The following is a 21,567-nucleotide window of genomic DNA, read 5'->3' as shown; positions in this document are numbered from 1 at the left end:
GTTTTTCTTATGCATTTGTTCATGCATTAGAAAAACGCCTGCAAACAAAAAATGTTTTAAGCAGTTGCTTAAAAAGGAACCTTAACAAATGCAAACACAAAATGCTGGAATCTCAGAAAACAAATAATGCAAAACAGCAGTAAAATCACATTCGCAGTTGACCACTAGAGGGGGTTAAACAAAAAAACAAACCAAATCATGCTGTTAATCTTTAATGCAGTCAGACTTTGTATTTGAAATGCAATGAGAGAAAATGAACCCTCCTTTGTTTCTTCAACTTTCTTCTTTTTTAACTGACTTTTTGTTTGTACAGCGCGACTGGTTCAATACAGTTTGTTTTTGTTCGACTCCATCTAGTGGTTTGGAGTACTTTCTTTTTGTGGAGCGAGTTTTCTGCTGTTTTTGCATCACTTTTTTTATGTGCTTTCAGCATTTTATTTTTGCTTGTAGCTTTATTTTTGTGGTTTTAGCATTTTTGTTTGCACTTGTTTTGTTTATTGTAGGTGTTTGTTTCTATTTTTGTTGGTGGCATTATTCTTTGGCATTTGTTTTCCGGGCTTGTGGGATTTTGAGTTTGCATCACACAGAGATTTGCAGCCTGTTTCATCATTTATTGCACATTTACACCTGCCAGCCATTGTAGTAAAAGACCTCAGACTGTGGCGAAGCTCTTCGAATACAGACCGAAATCCTTTTGGGTTTCTAAGGTGTCACTTAAAATCAAATTTAATATTAAAGATTATGTAGAAAAGACAGGACAATAACGTCAGTCTTAGGATAAGTGGAGAAAGAAAAAGGATAAGTAGCAGTTCCTGACAGTTTTCATATTTTTATTTATGAGAAAATCAATAACACTTTAAAAACATGTTGAATTTTCCTTTACAACCACCCAAACTATCCCATTGAAATTTATGTTGCTATGTAATAAAACATTAAACATTTCAAGATAAAAGTTTTTGCAAGACACTCTGACATCTATGGAGATAAATTCTTTTTTTTCTCCTGTCTTTTATAAACAAACTGATCTGTCAGCTTCACTCATCTGACTCTTTCACACAGTCGTCTCCCTCCTCTCCACAAATCTGCTTCCTATCAGCTCTAATCTAATTCCAGCTTTATTCCTGTGATCCAGTAGCTTCGATGTGCTTTTGGAAGGGGGGGGTGTATTTAGAATGGGAACTTTTCTCTTGCGTTGACTGATTATGAGGGATGTCAGTTTCTCACAGCAGTCCAAGAGCTGTTGGCTGCTGTGTTTGTTTGGTTATGGAGACAATGTGCACAGTGCTTATCGGAACAAAAAGATCAGCCCTCAGCTAAATGTTGCAGATGGAGGAGGGAGGCACAGGCTTTGAATTTGCTGGGGGATTTCTCTGCGTGGGGGGGACGTTATTCAGCATGTAGGACGATGGTGGTTCTGATCAGCATTGTGACAGCACATTCATAATGCAGAAAGGACTGCACTCGTTTCTTATCCTTCCTAAGTAGTGGATTGTAAATCAAATCCTCCTAGTTTTGTGTTACAGTGAATGGACTAGTCCACTAACACCAGATCAGTGTATGCTACTAATAGTAACATCGGATGTTATTTCTACAAGAATGGCGTTGGAAATTAAGGTTTATTGGTGAAATAGATTTTCACAATAAGAACAATTTAACTGTTAAGCTGATAAAGATTGTGTTTTCTCTCCATGGGCTCCTCCTTGTGGTTCAAACACATCACTACCTAAAATCAGATGATAGCTTTTAGACAAAATAAACACTGAAATCTAAAACCTTCATAATAGAGTAAACATTTTCAGAAAACTGTAGTTCCTGCTGACTAGTAAATGCTAAACTAGTAAATTTTATATCACTTTTTTATACTTCTTTTTTTTTTTTTTACTTTTTGGGCTGCCTACGTAAATAAAAATAAATATGATGATAAAAACAATGATTTCTAAAGGGTTTGACAAAAGGAACTGGAACATAGATCCATGCATATGCATTCAGAAAAGTGGACCACATTAGTCCAGTTCTCAGGTCTTTACACTGGCTGCCGGTCCATCAGAGAATAGACTTTAAAGTTCTGTTGCTGGTCTATAAAGCTCTGCATGGTTTAGGCCCAAAATACATCAGTGACCTCCTGACCCAGTATGAACCTACTAGACCCCTCAGGTCATCCGGATCCGGCCTTTTATCAGTTCACAGAGTCAGAACCAGACATGGAGAGGCTGCATTTAGCTTCTATGCTCCACATGTCTGGAACAAACTCCCAGAAAGTCTCAGATCAGCTGAAACACTTAGTTTATTTAAATCCAGGCTGAAGACTCACCTGTTCTCAGCTGCATTTACGTAGATTTTATTCAAAAGTTAAAATTCGCCCGTCTCTGTATTCTCTATTTTTAATTTTAAATGTTTTTAATTTTGAATCACGCTTTTAATTGTTTTTAATTGTTTTCTTTCCCTTTTGCTTATAATGTTTTATGTAAAGCACTTTGAATTGTTCTGTACATGAAATGTGCTATACAAATAAACTTGCCTTGCCTTGCCTTGCCTTGCCTTGCCTTGCCTTCAGCCATTTAGTATTACAAATCCCATGGCCCGTTAGAGGAAGATGTGTCTTTAGAAATGAGTGACATGGCTCTCGGACCAGGGTGGCATGCATGGGGTGTCTTCAAACACATGGAAAAAAAAGAAAACTAAATAAAATCATCTGTCGGTTGTTATCTTATGCCCAACAATATTTTTTGTACATAAATCCAGACCGGGTCTGAATCAATAAGAACTGTCAGAGTTGTTTTTTCACTGTCTAGATGAATTAGGCGTGTGGATCGTCTCTCATTTAAGAACTAAAATACATAAACTAAAAAAAAAAGATTATTCACAGCTCCAATCTTCTTTTAAATGTAGTATTTTTTTCAAGCCTTTCTTCAACTTATAAACATACACACCCATAAGCACCAGAGGAGACTGTAATGTTGAGCAGATTAGGACCATATTTGGCAAATGGTTGCGTCCATCAGAGGAACAGAGTTATGGAATAAATTCCAGCTGATGTTCGGAGCTGTGAAGCCTATGTTTTAAAACCTCCTTGAAACAACGGTTGAAATATAACCACACATGTTCACAAGTAAATGTATCCATTTTCATGGGTCTGTTCACCTAATCTTATTGTGATTTTATGTTTTTGGTGTTTTACGTGTTTGTGTCTACCCTGTTTTTTCCTGTAGCGTCCTATTTTAATATTCACTGTTCTTACCGGCCTTAGAACAGTGGGAGCAAATTAGCTGTTGTGCTAATTCCGGCATATTTACATTGAGGCTTTAAGCTGACATGTTAATAAATGTGCATTGTCCTAATTTCTATCCATCCATTCCTTTTCCATCATGCTTATCCCTTCTGGGGTTGCAAGTGAGGCTGGTGCCTATCTCCAGCTGTCAATTGGTCAGGGGCAGGCCACAGCCTAGACAGGTTGCCAGTTTATCGCAGGGCAACACAGGGACTAACAGGAAAAACAACCATTCACGCACGCACTCACACCTAAGGAGAATTTAGTGTGGACAAATAACCTATTAGGCATGTTTTTCAACTGTGGGAGGAAGAAGGAGTACCCGGAGAAAACCCACACATGCACACAGAGAACAAGCTAACTCCTGCAGAAAGACCCCGGGCTGGAAATCGAACTTTCTTGCTGCAAGACAGCAGTGCTATCCACTGGGCAGCCCTGTTCTAATTCAAATAAATATAATAAATACATAAATTAGTTTCACAACGTCTTGGAATTAGGGCCATTTTACTGAGATGTGTTTAGAGCACAATGTATGGATAATTAGAAGGCTTTTGTTGAGTTTCTTCAGCTTTTAACGATGTAATAATGCCCCTCCGTCAAAATCATGGCCCATTTTGCTTGATTTGTGAATGTTTGAGTAATCTTTGTGAATTATGTTGTCTGATACTGCCTTCCTTCTAGGTGGGGATTGAATAACACCAGAAGACAGCTGACAAATGAATACTCTGTAGGTCAAATATTTAATCATATACATTCATATAGTTACATTTTAAGATAATGAACATTTGAAAACATTTATTTAGAAAAAAAAGTCTGTCTGTCTGGCTATCCATCTATCTGTGCCTTTAAAAGGGGTCAGGCTACTATGGCTTGTGGTAAGGCTTCGTCATAAAGCGGTGTCTTCAAACATGCAGCTGGTGACGTTTATCAGGTTGACCAATGGGATGCATTAAGTGAAAGCAGACACTCTGTAAACAGCAGCGGCGACTCGAAACAAAACAGAGGGAGGATTTAACTTTTATTTATATATAGACTTCAGACTTAGATCCAACAAGTTAGTGAATCAATAATGTGTTTTTCTCAAAAGGGTTAGTTGTTTGTATGTAAATGTTGTCCAGTCAACTTTATTTGTCCACTTTTCAAGAATGGTGAGTTTGCTGACTTAGTTTGTTAGAAGATGTTGCTGATGGTTTTTGTGTGTTCTTTGGGAAGCAAGCATTCCTGATATGTATTGTGAAGCAGAACCATTTGCTTTGGTCCACTTTGCCCCACAGAGATTAGTTGGTTCAGACAGGCTTTGCCTCATCTGCTGTGGATATAATTAGCCTCCTGCAGCGTTAGAGATCCTCTGTCACTGAGCCCTAAGCAGGACACCGATAGGGACACTGTCATGGTTGGTTAGTAGGCTGTTTTATACTTGTTTTGGATTACAGATATGAACCCCTGCCCAACTCTAGATAATGATGAAGTCAGTTCAATTAACCCTGTAAAGCCTAAACCATGTCATTGTTTTGAGTTTTTTTTAAAACAGGAGTCTCCATTAAGGTGAATAATTAAAACAAATATACATTTGCACTTATCGGTTTTAACAGGGGTGGATTTAGGAAATTTGGGGCCCTAGGCAAAGAATGGCAGGGGGCCCTCTGAACTGGGAAGACAACACATAAAAGAAACCATTATACAGATATAAGAATTTTAATAGACATACATTATTTTTTCTACGTTTTGTCCCTCTCTTCTTGTTGTTTTCCTCTTTATGTTTTGTACTTCGCTGACTTTTCATGCTGTCTCAAGCACTAAGCACACTTAGCTGGTTGCTCCTTCCTGTTTCCAAAAAGGAAATGGCAATATGAGTCCTTATCACTGTAGACAAGCCATGATCTGCTTCTCTGTTCTCCATTTTTCATTTGGATGAAATAATAGCTGCATGAATCATGACAGCAGACAAGATAGAGGAGAGCAGGAGGCGGGGTTACCAATCTACTGGCTCTGGAGAGCAGAGTTTGCTGCTTGTCGCCAAAGTCTCCAGTAGCAGGAAAAAGTTGCTAGATTTGGCGCTAGCAATGTTTTAATTGGACTGAATAAAAATAAAGACTCTAGAGGGGTCTGAAAAGTCACTGAATATAGCAAGAAAAGCACTAAGTTTCTCAACACTGCTCTTCACATCGTTTGTTTTCAAATGGTTTGCTGCTGTCTGTTTGGAACTTTCTGAACATGTGCGGCAAATGGACTGATCCAATATGGTGGACACTGAAAGGGGGGAGCTGAGACACAATATTATAACTTTCTGATGGCATTTTAGCAGAAGGATGTTTATCAAAAACATAATTAATGTGCACAAATAAGAAATTGTTGTATTCATCATACACGTAAACAGAGTTTTATGGGGCCCCCAGGAACTTGGGGCCCTAGTCAACTGCCTAGTATTGCCTCATGGTAAATCCTCCCCTGGGTTTTAATTAGATTTATTCATTTCATTTGTATCAGTTATAGAACATCTAGTTCATTTATTATATGTGTCTGATTGCATGTATCAGGTTTTTCAAGAAAATAAATCACACTAAGAATATATGGGGGTCTCAAAAAAAGAAATGTTAATTTAGTGTAAATTTGATTTCACTTGCCAAACTTTACCAGCAAGCATTTGGAATCAAGAAATCCCTCAACCTCCCTGAAGTCACTTAGATCTACTATTCTGTCAAGTAATGTCTGAAGCTTTGGGAATCCAGTGAACAGTTGTGATGGGAATTATATGCAAATGTAGAAAAGGTGGGACAGTGATGAACATTCCTGACCTACCATATTTCCTCCAAGGAGGTATCTGTGATTCATCTAGGAGGTAAAAAAAAGAAGAAAAAACACATCTAAAGCACTACTTTTTTCTTTTTTGTTTATTTTCCCTATTTTTAAGTAGGTAAATAAGACAAATTACCAAAGGAGTAAAATCATTTACATTTATAATGTGAAATTATTTTTTAGACCAGCTTTGCAGTGTACAGGACTCCCTTGCCCTAATTATGTCCAGTGTGCATGAATCAACAATAAGAGAAAGAAGGTGGGACATAATTATATAAGAGCATAATACAAGATAGTTGTTATGTAATGATCATGAGTGCTTCATTCTATTTCTATTCTTAACACTGCAAAAACTGAACTAAAAGTATGTCTTTTCTGTTTTTATAAGTGTTTTTTGCACTTTTTGCACAGCCAGTGGAATATTTTTATTCACTTAGAATAAAAATAACATCTCTAATGTCTTGTTTCAAATGGACTATATCTAATTATCCTATTTTAGGAGCCAAAATACTCATTCCAGAACATTTTACTAACACCCTTAAATGGGCAAATAGACATATTTCAAGAAATATTTTGGGAGAATGGCAAATACTTAAAATTTCTTTCACACAACAGCAACATTTATAGAAAGATATACTGTAATGACAGAAGCACCTATTTAGCTTATTTTACCTTTTGGAAATCTATAACATAGGACTAGCTTATCTGATTAGTCTGTGATGTGTGCTGCAGGATGCCGAGGGCCCCCAGACGCTGTGTGACCTCTGCTTGGCTCAGGTGTGCTATAGATTAGATGCTTTGTGCAGGAAGCGAGCAGACGGTTCAATGAGCCTCATCTGGGCCCCAGTGTTCCCACAGGAACTGGCTGACCAACTGCTGCAAAAGATGGCAGCTAAAGGTATGAAGGGCTTTAAACCTCCCTCCCCCAATCTAACCCCTTCAGTTCAGGAAATGGGAAAAACAGCTGCCAGGAGAGGGAAGTTTTTTTTTTTTTTAAGATATTAAAGAAAAAACGCTTTCAGGAATTTAATAGAGGTTAATTGTGCTTTTGTACTGCAAAGAAAAGCCATATAATTTATGTAACAGGATTACTCATTTGTTGAAGTCATAATCAGAAGATTGTGGCGTTTTTCCGCACACTGGGAGGTGAAAGATTTCCAGGCTGAAATTCTAGGAAATGTTGATCCCACAAACGTTAGAGAGGCAAAACTGAGGCTTCTATTTTCTACAATGTCTCCCTGTGCTCCCCTCTCCTCTAGGTATGCTGAATGACACAACTGTTGGGATTTTCCGAAACAGCAAGACGCTCCGCCTGCGTAGAGCCTCCATCCGATGCTGTAAGGTGTCGGCTGATGCTTTCCGCCTGGCTTTCTGCTCTCACCGGCTGCTGGAATTAGACGCCTCCTGGGTTTCAGGGGGTCTAACGGGTGCTGCTGTCATCTCAGGCCTGGCCTCTAACCCAGAGTGCAGGGCTAGTCTGCAGAAGTTGGCTCTTGATGGCCTGAGCCTGGATTGGGGTTCTGTGAAGGAAGGTGGCAGTCTGTGTGTCGGCTTTAGCTCCCTGCAGGGCCTTAGGACAATTCAACTTGTAAACACAGATCTGACTGATGACAATCTTGAGGATATCTGTTCTCTCCCACAGCTGGAATCCCTAGATATCTCCTGCAGCACTGTGTCTAAACTTGATGCACTCCTTAAAAGCAAAAACACAATTAGGTCCTTAGTTGCCCACAGGCTACATCGGCTGAACATGCCTCCTGTCAGACTGCTCTATATATTTGAGCAACTTCAAGCTCTGCGACATTTGGACTTCTCAGATGACCACCTTAGCGGTGATGATGGTGAAAGAAGAGACAGAGATGAGGCAGTTAGGCAGCTTCTAGACGGGAGTCCTCAGGTTCTGCCTTCTCTTGTTTCCTTAGACATTTCAGGGAGGAAGACAATCAGTGACTCTGCACTCAGAGCCTTTGTAGAGTCCAGAAAAGGGCTCATCTTTCTCGGCCTGCTTGCCACTGGACTCAGCTCCTGTCCTGTTCTTTCATCACAGAAAAACCTAAAAGTAAGCAACTATTTCTGGCATCAATCATTTGGTTTGAGGAATATCAGAAAAATCAGAAAGTCCCATTAGAAGAAATTTAACCCAAGTATAAACGTCTGGTTTATTTTTGACGTGAGGCACTGTTTGTATACCCTCTGAATATGAGCATTGTACTTCCTGTCTCTCTGCTGATCTGCTGTGTGTGCTCAGGTAACCGGAGAAGCTAATGAGAACCAGCTCTGGGAGGCTCTCAGAAGGTACAGAGAGAGGGAGTGTTTCATTCGGGAGGCCCTCGTCCATCTCTACAGTCTAACTACTGACACTGACAAGCCACAGCCGGACACGCTGAAGGTGTGGGGCTCTCGTTTCTCTGCTTAATGTCTTTTAGTTCCGCAGCTACTTAAATCTAGCATTTTATTTTTTCAGCTTTCAGTTTTTCCACAATGGCTGAAACACATTTCTTGAAACTTCCTCCCACTTTTTCTAAACCTTTTTTTGCAAAAGCTTAATTTAGAAAACCAGAGTACTCTCCATAAAAACCAGAATTTTAGTTCAAAACTAGTTCTTATGTGGTCAAAACCAAACAATGTGTTCAGTTTTTACATACAGCAAGTAAAACACATCCACCTCGGAACATTTATTAGACACCAAAGAAAATAATTCAAGACCGAGCAACTGGAGTATGGAACTAACAGAAAATGCTCATTGTTAAATTTAAAATGAAATACCTTTTAAACTAAGTATACATTTTATTTTTATTTTTTACAAAAGAAGAAAATAAGAGAGACAGAAGAGCACTTTGCTTACTGAGATTCTTTCACCAACGTTTTCTCTTTGTGCGCGGTCTGGCTGGAGGAACTTATCCACATCGCAGGCTATATTTTTCCTTGGCAAACAACAAGGAAAGAACCCTCTGGGTGCTGAACGCAGCCTTGACAAGAATTAACAGTTATATCATCACAGGCCTGTTCCATTGCATGCAGGGAATTTTTTTTCCTAGTATAGGGCTGTCATAGACCTTCCAACCATCATGCAGAGAAAAAACCCTCTATTGAATTCAGGAAGGAGCTGCGGGGTGGAAGGAAAACCTTTAGGAAGCTCTGGTTGTTGGTAAACCACTTGTGTTTTAGGGTAGAGAGATGAAAACTCACATTGTCCCAAACTGTGACATACACTGGATGCACTGCTTGCTGATCGTCGTCTAATCATAACATCCTGTAGACCACCCAGAAAGGTCAGGAGATGTTTTTTCCATTATGTGGCCCAAAGTTTGAATGCAGTAGGAGAATCCACAGGTTACAGTTCTACAATAGGGGGAATTTGTCTTCCAAATATATACGGTCAGCAAAAATAGCAGTGTGATGAACTTGCAGGTACACCTACAGTAGTGTATTCAGTGTGTGAATTACCTGTTCTCCTCTCTGAACGTCCTGATGATGATTGCCACAGAGTGTGGAGGATGTTCCGTGATCGGTGGTGTTTTCTGATTGACTCTGAGTGAGGCGTGGAGGGGTGGCCAGGGTCATCACTGCTGCTAGCCACTGCGCAAGAAGGTTGCGGGTTCGATTCCCGGCTCGGGATCTTTCTGCATGGAGTTTGCATGTTCTCCCTGAGCATGCGTGGGTTCTCTACGGGTTCTCCGGCTTCCTCCCACAGTCTAAAAACATGACTGTTAGGTTAATTGAGTTAGGTTTATGTTTTATACATCCTTTGCACTGTTACTTTGTTAGCCAGATTAGAGAGAGTAGATGGCCTTCATTCACATTGTGGATGTCACTGTATGTACGGAAGTCATCTAATCAGGACAGCCTTCATGTCTTTAAAAATACACAGGATATGGGCACATCTTGGAGCCGGTCTGATAGAGGAGAGCTATCTGTAGCCCTGAGGCATAGAGGCAAGCTGCATGAAGTTCAAGACATGGATGGCGTGTCAGTTTCTGATACGGACAGCTAAACATCAACATGATGCAACACATAGACTCATGAGCTATAAGAAGCAGGAGGTGACCTTGTTCGGGGCTCAATCTTTGCCGGACGCTCGCGGACGTGATTTTTGAGCCCACAGCAGTGCAAGCTCCAGGCCTTTTTTTTTTCTGTCCTGTAACGACCTGATCTGGAATAAACTCTGTTACTTTTTTACTCCTGTTTTATAGTCCTTTTTACATGTTATTACCTAGTTGGAGTTAAGAGTAGTGAATAACTTGCTCCCAGGAAAAGAACCGTGAGGAAGCCCCTGGGGCGCAACGGCTTTTTTTAGGGGACATAACTTCCTTATTTAACAATTGGCTTCTGTAAATTCTCCTTAGGTGTGAGTGTGCGTGAATGGTTGTTTATCCTGTTTGTCTCTGTGTTGCCCTGCGATGGACTGGCGATATTGGACCATTCCACACACACAAGCTTAGAATCTTGAAGTTTTCGTGGGTCTCTTCTATGAACTCTGATCTTCAGTTCCTTCTCTTGATTTTCTATTGGAATCGATTCAGGTGATTGGCTGGGCATTTCTAGCAGCTTTATTTTATTTCTCTGAAACCAACTGAGAGTTCTCTTGGATGTGTATTAAGGGACCATTGTCTTGCTGAAATGTCCACCCACATTTTATCTTCATCATCATCAGCAGCAGATTTATATATCTGTAAATTTTTCCATTCATCTTTCATTCAATTATTTGAAGTTTGCCAGAATGATATGCTGAAAAACAGCTCCATGCTATGATGTTCCCATCTCCAAACTCCATTGTTGGTACAGTGTTTTTGGGGTGATTTGCAATGCCATTTGACCTCCAAACAAGATGTGTATTATGGCATCCATAGAGTTCAACTTTTCTGTCATCTGACCATACTATATTCTCCCAGTATTTCACAGGCTTGTCTAAATATTGTGCAGCAAACTTTAAACATGCTTTTTCTTCAGCAGTGCACCTCCCTTTCTTCACATGTTCAATACTTTTTCCCTGTGCCATTCCATATATTACATATAAATTAATTTCTGGACATCTATGGGTTTATTTTTTTTGTATGTGTGAATTGCGTGGATTGTTAGACATCTGGTGAAAATCTCATATCAACGGCACCTTTAGAAATATATTTACTGAGAAAAATTGTGGCGTGTTCAATACTTATTTTATCTGCTGTAACAAGATGTAATTAAATTCAATTCTTTATTGCAGACACAAGAAAAATCCATATCGTCCATAAATAAATAACCGCAAAAGCAAGATATAAAAATATAAAAATGAATTGAAATGCGAAGACATCTGCCGTGATAAAAGGTTAATGTGCAGACAATGGGGTGTTAGAGCCCACTGCTTGTTATCAAAAATGAGAAAGACAATTTTTTGTGCAATGTGGGACACTGCACAGCATTTTATGGTATGCCAGAATCTCAGAGGATTATCTTAATTTGGAATTATTTGGGGCCGGTAAAATAAAGGACCCATCCAAGGCACCATTCATGCAAGAACGGCCCACATTTGAACTTTTCATTTATAATGAAGAAGCAGCTCCTTAGACATGTTTTTACAGTAGTTATGTGGGAAAACACAATATTTAGTAAGCAAAAGTTTAAACCTATAGAAGAAAAGCAGATGAATTTGAAGTTCTGGAAACCCTCTCAGTCTGAACATCTGCTACAGGCTCGTTTAGTGTCAAGGGACCCGATGTTCTAATTGCAGTGCTTAGCAGTGATTGCAGAGAGGAGGTGCTGAGATAAGTAGTACAGTCCAGCTGCACAGCTGGCTTGGTGAGCAGCTTTTTGCATCAAGAAGGTTACATGCTAATTCATAGCTTTGAGCTGTCCTTGACAGTTTCCATTCTATCAAACTGGAACACTGAGGGGTTCCTGGACATCTGGTTTCCTGCAGTTAGTGCTGGAGGCAATGCAGAGCCACCCTGAGTCACTGCATGTTCACCTGGTGGCCACTGCGTGTGTGTTCAACCTGACTAAGCAGGACATGGCAGAGGACATGCCTGTCCGCCTGATGAGCTCTACGGTCACCCAGCTGCTCCACGCCATGAAGACCTTCCCCAACCAGCAGCAGGTGAGGTGAAACACCCACTCTGCTGTTGTTAGATTTAACACAGCATCATGGTTACACAATGACTGCATCATCTCCAAATTTAGCTCAGTGGTTTGCTCATATCTGATTGGTTAATCACCCAGTTTTCAATTTTCTTTCATTGTTTAATTTCATTCTCCCATGGGTTTTAGGTGCAGAAGAACTGTCTGATGGCGCTATGCAGTGAATACATCCTGCAGGATCTTCCATTCGACAAGTTAGTTTGTTTCCTTAATAGTAGTATGACTAACCAGACCAGGTACTGAATACAGACCAAAAGTAAAGGCTTTTTCCCTTTAACCATTTAAAGCCTGACCATGAAAAATTGACAGACGGCAAATGTTTTTGTCATTGAATTTTCTGACAAATAAAATATTTAAAAAATTAATTGTGTATAAGTTAAATTAAATAATTTATTTGCATCAATTTTGATACATTATACTTTTCTGTATAATGTATATTTATGTATACATATGTATACGTTTTCTGTTCGCCACAGATGTCTGATTGTGTAAGTCAGGGAGATGCTGTCACTGATGATGCAGGTGGCTCAAAAAATGGCTTTAAAGGGTTGAAATCAGGCAAATATAATTTGAGCGGAACAAAAAAAAAGCTATTATCATTTATCAATGGCAAAGTAAAACGTTCCAAAGCATTCTGACATTTTATAAGGAAATATAAATATTTGCCCTCCATGTTGAGCTATGGGTAAAATGAGAGGATGAACCAGTTTATTATTTTTTTTTTGATTAAACTACCAAAAGCCAGACCTGATGAATGTCTGCCCTGTGGAATCTAGAAATATCTTAAATAGAACCTGTCTGACAATGTACCAAAGACATGGGAGAAAATATATAGAGACAAAAGTGACCATTTTGGAAATTGCTGGTCCTGTTACAACTGTAATGCTAACATATTTTGGAACAGCAACCCATATTAGAATCAACTGATCCTGATCCTGCTTTAGAATGCAGACAAGTTTATTTCACAGAGCCATGAATTCTGCAAGAAAATGTCCAACCATCAGCTTATGATGTAAGTCTACAGAGACAATGGAGAATGTAATCTAAAGCATACAAGGAAGTCCAGTCCTGAATGATTTAATAATAAAAGGTTAACACTGCAGGTTCTTTTGAGCGCCGACATAAAAAAAGGTTAGACTTAAACTCAGCTGTGATTCTGAGGTGTGGCTTATCGTTCATAAGACATGTAACTGAAAAATGGGCAGAAATTTGCCACAGGAGTGTAAAAACAAATTGCCTTGTTACTGCAAAACTTTGCTTTTTGACACAGGGGCAAGTTGGTTTTGTTAAATTTTCTTTCTATGATAAATGAAATCATATTTTGAGAACTGCTTTTTGTATCAATTCAGTTTCTTTATTAAAAAAAATTGGTTTGGTGATAAAATAGATGAACAGGATAAAGATGTTTTCTCAACACTTTACTTTACTTTTACCAAAAAGTAAAAAAGAAAACAAAAACGTACGTGCTGTTGAATCTAAAACTAAACTCTAAACTCTAGTTTTCTGAAACACACTGTCTGTGAAACTTCTTTGCATTTTGTAAGTATTGAGTCCCCCATTTGTGTTTAAATCCTGATGCAGGTATTTAGCTTCCATGCTGATGATTAAGTGGCTGAGCAACCATGAGGAGCCGGCCCTGCAGAGGATGGCGGTGGCCGTCATCTCCATTCTGGTGGGAAAGGTTGTTATCCTGCTAAAGAAGAACAGTGTAGCACCTGATAAAAACACTGGTCTAAAAATAATTCAACATTTACTATAATACGTTTATTGCCCATTCATTTAAGCAGGTAAATTAGATGGTCTGCAAATGCAATGAGTAATGTTGCCCTTAGAATAAGATAATTAGATATTATTTACTTGAAACAAGAAGCCTTATAGGGTTATTTTAAACATAAATAATTTCATTGCATTGGCAAATTGTTCTACTTATCTGCTGAAATCAAGGGAAAATACAGCTATTTCAAGATCAAATTACTTGTATTATAAAACTGCAAAAGCTGATCTAAAAATAAGCAATCGTTTCTTAAAATAAGTGTATCTGAACTTAATTTGAACAGATAAGTAAGATGATCTGCCAATGGAATTTTATCATAATAAATCATGATATTATGTACTTGGAATAAGATAATAGAGTTATTTTTTTTCTTATTTTAAATATAGATCACCTTATTTCATTGGCAAAATGAATTACCTACCTGCTCTAATAAAATGAAAATAAAAAAAAACACAAATTTTAAGAAAAAGATAGTTACTTATAGTTCATTTTGCATTGTTATACTGCCTGTTGAGACCTAATGTAATCTCTGGTCATTTCAATTTTAACCAACTGCTGTTGGAGCTCCAGTTTACTTCGGTCAAATGTTCATAGTTTTCCGACCAAATAAGAGTCTTTTTAATCTAGTTGGACATTTAGAAATTGTGTGAAAAGCCTTAAAACAAATGATAATTTCTACCTTTGTTTTCACATGCAGCTTTCCCCAGAGGAGACTGCACAGCTCAGTAAGGATGTCTCATTTATGAAGGTATTTTACTATCAATGTGGTTTTCTTTTCACCTTCACATTAATAACAAAAGAAAAATCTGATATAACTCTATCCTATAATAGTATGCATTTTTATTCCATGGCTTTTGATAAAATTATTCTATTTTTGTTTCACCTGATCTTGAGTAAAACCTCAGTCTGATTCATGCTTTCTCCCTGTTGTTTGCTTCCATCAGCAGCTACTGGCTGTCGTGCAGCAGAAAGCCATGCTGGGAGTCATAGACTCCACTTTGAAGTTCGCCCTGAGTGCTCTGTGGAACCTGACCGATGAGACGCCCACGGCCGCACGCAACTTCATCGAGTGTCAGGGCTTGGAGCTCTATGAGGAGGTTCTGGAGGTCAGAGAGCACAAGTTAATTTACAGATAGACACATGCATATAAAAACACACTGATTTTATATTTTTCTCTTTGTGTCTATCTCTCTTTATTTTGGCATCACAGTCCTACTACAATGAACCTTCTATCCAACAGAAAGTTCTTGGCCTGCTGGTGGGTACAGAATGTATGACTGAGGTGATGAAAAACATTGTTCAAATGTAATAATGTTTTGCATTAAGTTATTCAAATTCAACACTAAATCTCACTCTCAACAACCAACTCAGCTGTTCGGAAGAGACTCCTACAGATCAGCAAACATTTACAAATCAGTTGTCAGTCTTATGACTGAACTTTAACTGAGTCACTGCTGGTGAAGCAAAGCTTAATGCAAGAGGATGTGTGTGAATGAAAGAAAATGTTTGCAGGAAAACCAATTATTCAGCTCACTGAGTACAAAGTTTAAAGCACTCAAATTCAACAAGAATGTATATTAGAAAGGATAAAACTGTTATGAGAAACCTGTTAGTGTTTCTCATGAAGAGATGCTAATAGGTTTATTTTTAATATTCTGATAAAAAAAAGGTTAATTAAAAAGAAAAGCAAGCAACATACTTTGACTTGTTGGTTGTTTTTATTTTATTTTGCGCTAGAAATTGTTTTAGAGGATTATCAACTACAAGAAGAACAACATATGGATCAATGCGTCATCAGCTTGCTTTATTAGCCCAAATTTAAAGAGACTGCATTAATTTAAAATGAAAAACAAAACAAAATTAAAACATCTTCTGTGTTATTATCTCTAAATCTTACGAGAAAACTGTACATAAATGAAAATCAGACTTTAAAAAAACAAACATATATTTTGTAAGTTTGAGGCAAGTCTATATAATTCTTAAACTGATGGATTCAGATGAACTAATCATTTTAAAGGCCACCTTTTCACTTTGGCTTGCAAGATTTTAAATCAATATTTACACCTTTTGCACAGTTGTGGTTTTGTGTGCTGTACAAGCTATTTAAATAAACAATAAAGACTGTTGTGTTTTTAAATGACTGCAGAAGCTTTGAATTTATGCGGTGTGGAAACTGCAAAAAAGCAAAAATAAGTTGGAGGAAAAAATCTGATTGGTTTAATAAACAGCTGATGAACAGTTGTAACCAGACAGCTTGTAGACGCAGCTTTAAGTGCAAGAGAACTGTATAACATGTCTATGGTGAATTATGCATCTCATACCTGGTTTATTCTGTATTAGTTTTGTGTTGATTTTGTAAAAGTAAGGAATCCATTTCTTTGGTTCTGTTCAGAACAATATAGCAGAGGTGGAGGAGCTCCAGTCTGACCTGATGGATGAGGACCTGTTGGAGCACATCCTCAGTCTCCTGAAGGACTCCCAGTTGGAGGTGGGAGTGCGTTACTTTGCAGGGGGGATTCTGGCACAGCTGGGCTCCAGGGCAGAAGCCTGGACTCTGGATGATGAGCTCCGTAGCGCCATATTGGAGGAGCTGGTGTGTTATTGATGCTCTGAGACACAAAAGACTGTCTATTTTTTATGACTGCTACTTTCAGTGTTTCCTCTTCCTCTGCAGCATGAATCCATAATAACATGGCCCCATCTGGAGCGGGAGATGGTGTCTTACAGGTGAGGTTTATGCTCCTCTGTGTGACAAATGCAACTGCTTTGCAAAAGCATTAGTCGTGAAATAAAAATGTTTTCCAATTGTTCATACTTTGTATCGTTACCAAAGTTCTTTGTGGTACGTCTCCTCTGCTTAAACATCTACAGACATATGTTTCGCTCTTCATTCTTCATATAATAGCTTAAATGCAGTCTGATTGGATGAAAAGCTTCTTTGAGCTTCAGTTTCCATTTTTTTTTTTTTTAATGGGTTCAGTGTTTTACGTTCAGGAATATTGTTGGTGAATCTCCATCCCAGCCTAAATTCTTCTAACACACTGCTAAAAATGTAGATCTCAATAAGTCATTTTTTCTTAAATTAAGTGCATTTTTTCTTGAATTAAGGAGGTAAGTGAGACACTTTGCAAATGGAACAAGACAATTTACATTTAAAATAAGAAAAAACCTATTGCTTTGTCTTATTTCAAGTGTATAATATCTATTTATCTCATTATAAGAGTTAAAATACTCATTCCATTGGCAAATCATCTTATTTACCTACTCAAATTAAGGGTAAATACGCTTACTTTTAGACTTTTTTACTCATTTTTAGATCATTTTTGCAGTGCAGGTTTCTTCCATCTTTACCCAGCTCTGTATGTATCCGTAAGTTTTTGGTTTTCACCTGTGTTTTCAGGGTGAGGGGTAATTTTCCTACATTTTAAATGTTTTACACTTTGTTTTCAACTTGAGTCTTGCTTTCCTTTTTTCACTACTCCACAGAAGCTCAATGTTAGAATGATGGTCTGCATTGCAAAAAGGGGAGCGTCTAAATTCAGGAAAAGAAAAACTAAATCCCAGAGAAAAGCTACTCAAATTATCACTCATGCAATTAGATCATATTATTAACAGGTTTTCTTAATTTAAGGAATTTAAATCTAGAAATAAGCATTTTGAACACTTAGAATTATAAATAAGATAAGTTATCTAATATTTCAATTTTTTTTTTTAATCTTGTAAGAACCAATTAATTTGCAGTGTAGTCATCAGGCAATCCACAGATGATACTGTTTGAGCTGTGCAGCTGTATTTAGGGGTATCAAAATTAAAGAGCATGGATACAAGCTCTTGCCAGAAAGTTTTTTATTCATTTTTTTTGGTAAAATAGTGAAACCCATGTATGATTTCCTGTTCAGTTAACATTCGGTGCTACTTTTCTTTCTTTGTTACATAAAACCCCATTAAAATACTTACATAGTGGGTGTTATATGACAAAATGTGAAAGAGGTCAGAGGTTATTAATACTTTTGTAAAGCACTCCCCATGCTGCATATTCCTTTATAGAAAGCTCTTAGATCGGTTTCACATCCTGCGGACTCCACAGGCTCTTATGAAACATTTTTCACTTAATGCTGCGAATCACAAATCTCTCCTGAAACAATAATGCATGTGTGATGTGGGATTTTTCTGCCGAGGACTATTAAATCAACACCATAAAGCATTACTGAATACATTATAGAGTCCATGCAAACGGATTTTAATGGTACAAAAAAGAAAGTGTCATTTTAAAGCTTTTTAAAATTGTTTTCAGGTCCTTCCATCCATTTTGTCCTCTGCTTCAACCTTGCCAGCCCTCAGGAGTCCAGCTGTGGGCAGTTTGGGCCATACATCTCGTCTGCAGTCAAAACAGTAAGAAAACAGAATAAAACACACTTCATTGGACACCTAAAGGAAGTTTTATGTTATGTCTATTTGACAGCTAAACCTTGGATACTATCAATCTGGTTAATTTGGATATCTGGGCCTCATTCTTCTCTTTCTTTCTGATACATTTATATATTCTCCAGCTTCACATTACAGCAGTATGCTGGAGGAGGAGGGCCTGACAGACCTTCTGAAAGCCTTGGACACGCATCCCGACACGCATAGTGATGTCAAAAGAGTTTCCCAGCGCATCATGCTCATGGTACAGGAACATCAGACTCACTCAGAGTTAATGAACAGCCAGACGGATGATGGAAAGTCTGAACAAAAGCAGTTTTAATTAAAATTAATCAGTGGTATCCATGATGCTAAAAAAATTAATCCAATACAGTGGATCTGAAAAATGTGGGCAGATAATGAGTAATATTTTAGAAAGAGGGTCTTGAAAACGTCGTCTTGACTTTTGGACTCATATTTGAAATGGCTTTGATATGATATCAGTGCTAATTTGTACATAATTACATAAAAGGAGTAAAATCGTACGTGTTATTCAAAGATTAAACATTTAAATCTGAAAGCTGTGGTGTCCAGCTGTGTGATTTTGTTTTAACCCTTTAAAGCCCGATCCAAGAATAAAACAAAACAGAAAATTACTTTTTTTTGGTTTGAAGTCCTTATTTGGCCTTTTAACAAAATATGTAAAAAGAAAAAAACAGAAACACATTTTTGATATTAATAATTTATTACTGTGCGATAAGTCAAGATTATATTTTGTGTAGTCTTCTGCCCTCTGTTATCAGGTATATCTGATTGTGTGCAATAGGATTTTGAGCAAAGTTTTTACCATTAAATTATGCAAAAGGTGTCAGACGCAAAACATTTCAGAAACCGTATGTAAAAAATATGATACATTTGGCATTACAGGGTTAAATATATAAATAGAACTGTTTGAAGGGTTTTATTAAACAGGGGGAAGAAAAACCTCTGCATTGGAAGAATGACAGAAGTAGTAACGTTTAGATAGGAAACATGAGGAAGACGATGCTCTGGGGACTATTTTTCTTTTTCATGGACAGGAAGGCTGGGTTGGTTTGACTGATGGAGCTAACAAAAAGTATAATGCATGACAAAAAAAAAAAAACTGCATATGGCTGGGAAAATCTTAGAAATGACGCTAAGGTTCAGGAAACCAAGCATTCAGTTAGTGTTAGAGCAAGAGTGTTTAAATCAAAGCATATTTAGTTTGTAAAATGGTTACATTCTAAACCCAAATCTGTTGACATATCTCAAAATTGATGTTTAAAAATCTTCTCCATCCAAGCTGATAAGGGATTTGGTAAAGAGGAGCACCTATAAATGAACGGTTGGTAGAAGTCTAAGCTATGATAGGAAATCTCTGCATCAAAATATGGGCACAACTTCTCTTTTAATGAGCAAACCACATCAGAACCTGCCACTAGATGGCGGCTTTGTTCTTCAGTCCAGAAGCCTATTATGCCCTAAAATTATCCTTATGTAAAAATAAAAAATAAATAAATCAGTTAAATGTATTGATTCAAATTTTAATCATGTGTTTCTATTGATACGCCACCCTAATCATCATGAAGCTGGTGGTTTTTGCATCTATGCCACAGCACCTTGGGAAACAAGCACCCCTCATCTCTTTCTTCCCCCCCATCTGCTCATATGCTCTCAGGCTCTCTGCTAGATGCTGAATTCATTATATTTTATGTAATGCTGCTGGAAGAAGGAGCTGCTCTACAGTGTTGGGTATAAGTTGGCCTATTTATAATTCCCTTTGAAAAGCAGATTAACAAGCCGAAAGGAAATGTTGGAGTTTCACTGCTGGCCTTAACTTTTATGTTTCAAATCAAAGGAGATTGCAGCTTTGCATCATTGTAATTACACCACGGTTGTCAATTGATGCAAGATCTTATAAAAAGGGAGCAGCGGTTCATTTATTAAGCATGAGACTAACTGTAGCAGTCCTTTTGCTTTAAAGGTCAAGATTTAAATAAAGAACTTAGAAAAAGGGTACTATGAGACAGTCGAGTTGTAAGAAGTATGACAAACAGCTTTGCTTTGCAGGGGTATCTTTTTGATTGAGAGCTTTGATTGTTCTTTTTTAAGAGATAGGGCCATTTTAACTGATTCATTTATCTATTTTTATGTTTAGTTAGTCAGAAGGAAAACAGCACAAGAAAAAAAAACTATCAGTTCCTTTAAGATTTTCTCAAATCAAATAAATCAAATAATGATGACTATTTATTTAAGGTTAAAGAAAAGCATACCAAAACTATCTTTTTTTGAGGTTCAAATGTTTTTGCAGCCCCGGTCAAATTATGAAGTTATTGAATAAATATACAGAAAATCTTTCTGGCTATGCCTTTATTGAAATTGAACCTACACTGTAAAAATGATCTAAAAATAAATATGGATTCCTTTAAAAAAAGGGGCATTTTCTCCTATTAAGATCTGCCTTTGGAATGAGTATTATTGCCCTGGAATAAGATGATTAGATGTGCTTGAAATGAGATAATGGAGTTTTTTATTTAGAAAATAAATCATGTAATTCTATTGGGAAGTTCTATTACATACCAGCTCAAATCAAGGGTAAATACACCAATTTTAACAACAACTGACTTACTAGTGTTTCAATTTTTGCAGTGCACTTGCAGAATAAAGTAAATTAAAAGATTTTTTAAGAGCAATACTACTCCCATTTTTTAACAGATAGGCATAGTGGCTGATTATTTATTTATGGCTTGATTTATATATTTACTTACTACTAGAACTATGTACATACATATAGACGTGTATATATATATACATATAGACTTATATATATATATTCGAATTTCTCTGTTCTTACTTTTTTGTAACACACATATTCGTAAAATCATATAGTGATTACTATTTATTTAAGGTTAAAGAAAAGCATATCAAAATAATCTTTTCTTAGGTTCAGCCCCAGTCAAATTTTGGAATATTATAATTATACATATATATAATGTTTTGATGACAAGGTTTAAAAAACAAAAACATCCTTCTTAACATAACTTTCTCTCATTTCTCTGTTTTATTTTATTCTCAACCCTGTGCTCCACAAAGCTGATCATAACATATCGGTTAATGAACCAGGAAAGTTGTTGGGATGTGTGTTGATTGGTATAGATTGGTTCATAACTGCTTTGGCATGCCAGGG

The 21,567-nt window shown here is 37.3% G+C and overlaps 1 protein-coding gene across 3 annotated transcripts; it reads left to right on the top strand.

Annotated features, from left to right (window-relative positions):
- Window positions 1-4,327: 4,327 nt before the first annotated feature.
- Window positions 4,328-18,939, top strand: LOC119772322 (protein zyg-11 homolog). Of its 3 annotated transcripts, none has more exons than XM_038268681.1 (14): window positions 4,328-4,416; window positions 6,797-6,962; window positions 7,324-8,123; window positions 8,313-8,453; window positions 11,964-12,140; window positions 12,311-12,375; window positions 13,763-13,862; window positions 14,653-14,703; window positions 14,900-15,061; window positions 15,166-15,213; window positions 16,348-16,548; window positions 16,630-16,682; window positions 18,250-18,347; window positions 18,506-18,939. In XM_038268681.1, exons 1-14 carry the CDS (start codon window positions 4,414-4,416, stop codon window positions 18,700-18,702), a joined length of 2,262 nt encoding a protein of 753 aa, XP_038124609.1. In that variant the 5' UTR covers window positions 4,328-4,413; the 3' UTR covers window positions 18,703-18,939. The 3 variants fall into 3 exon arrangements, with proteins under 3 accessions (XP_038124609.1, XP_038124608.1, XP_038124607.1); XM_038268680.1 differs by having other exon boundaries at window positions 11,907-12,140; window positions 13,763-13,853; XM_038268679.1 differs by having other exon boundaries at window positions 11,907-12,140.
- Window positions 18,940-21,567: the final 2,628 nt, after the last annotated feature.

The sequence above is a fragment of the Cyprinodon tularosa genome, unplaced genomic scaffold (assembly GCF_016077235.1).
Source record: "Cyprinodon tularosa strain WSP-4 unplaced genomic scaffold, ASM1607723v1 ctg709, whole genome shotgun sequence".
Taxonomy (NCBI): Eukaryota; Metazoa; Chordata; class Actinopteri; order Cyprinodontiformes; family Cyprinodontidae; genus Cyprinodon; species Cyprinodon tularosa.
This window is presented reverse-complemented; position numbering and strand designations above follow the sequence as displayed.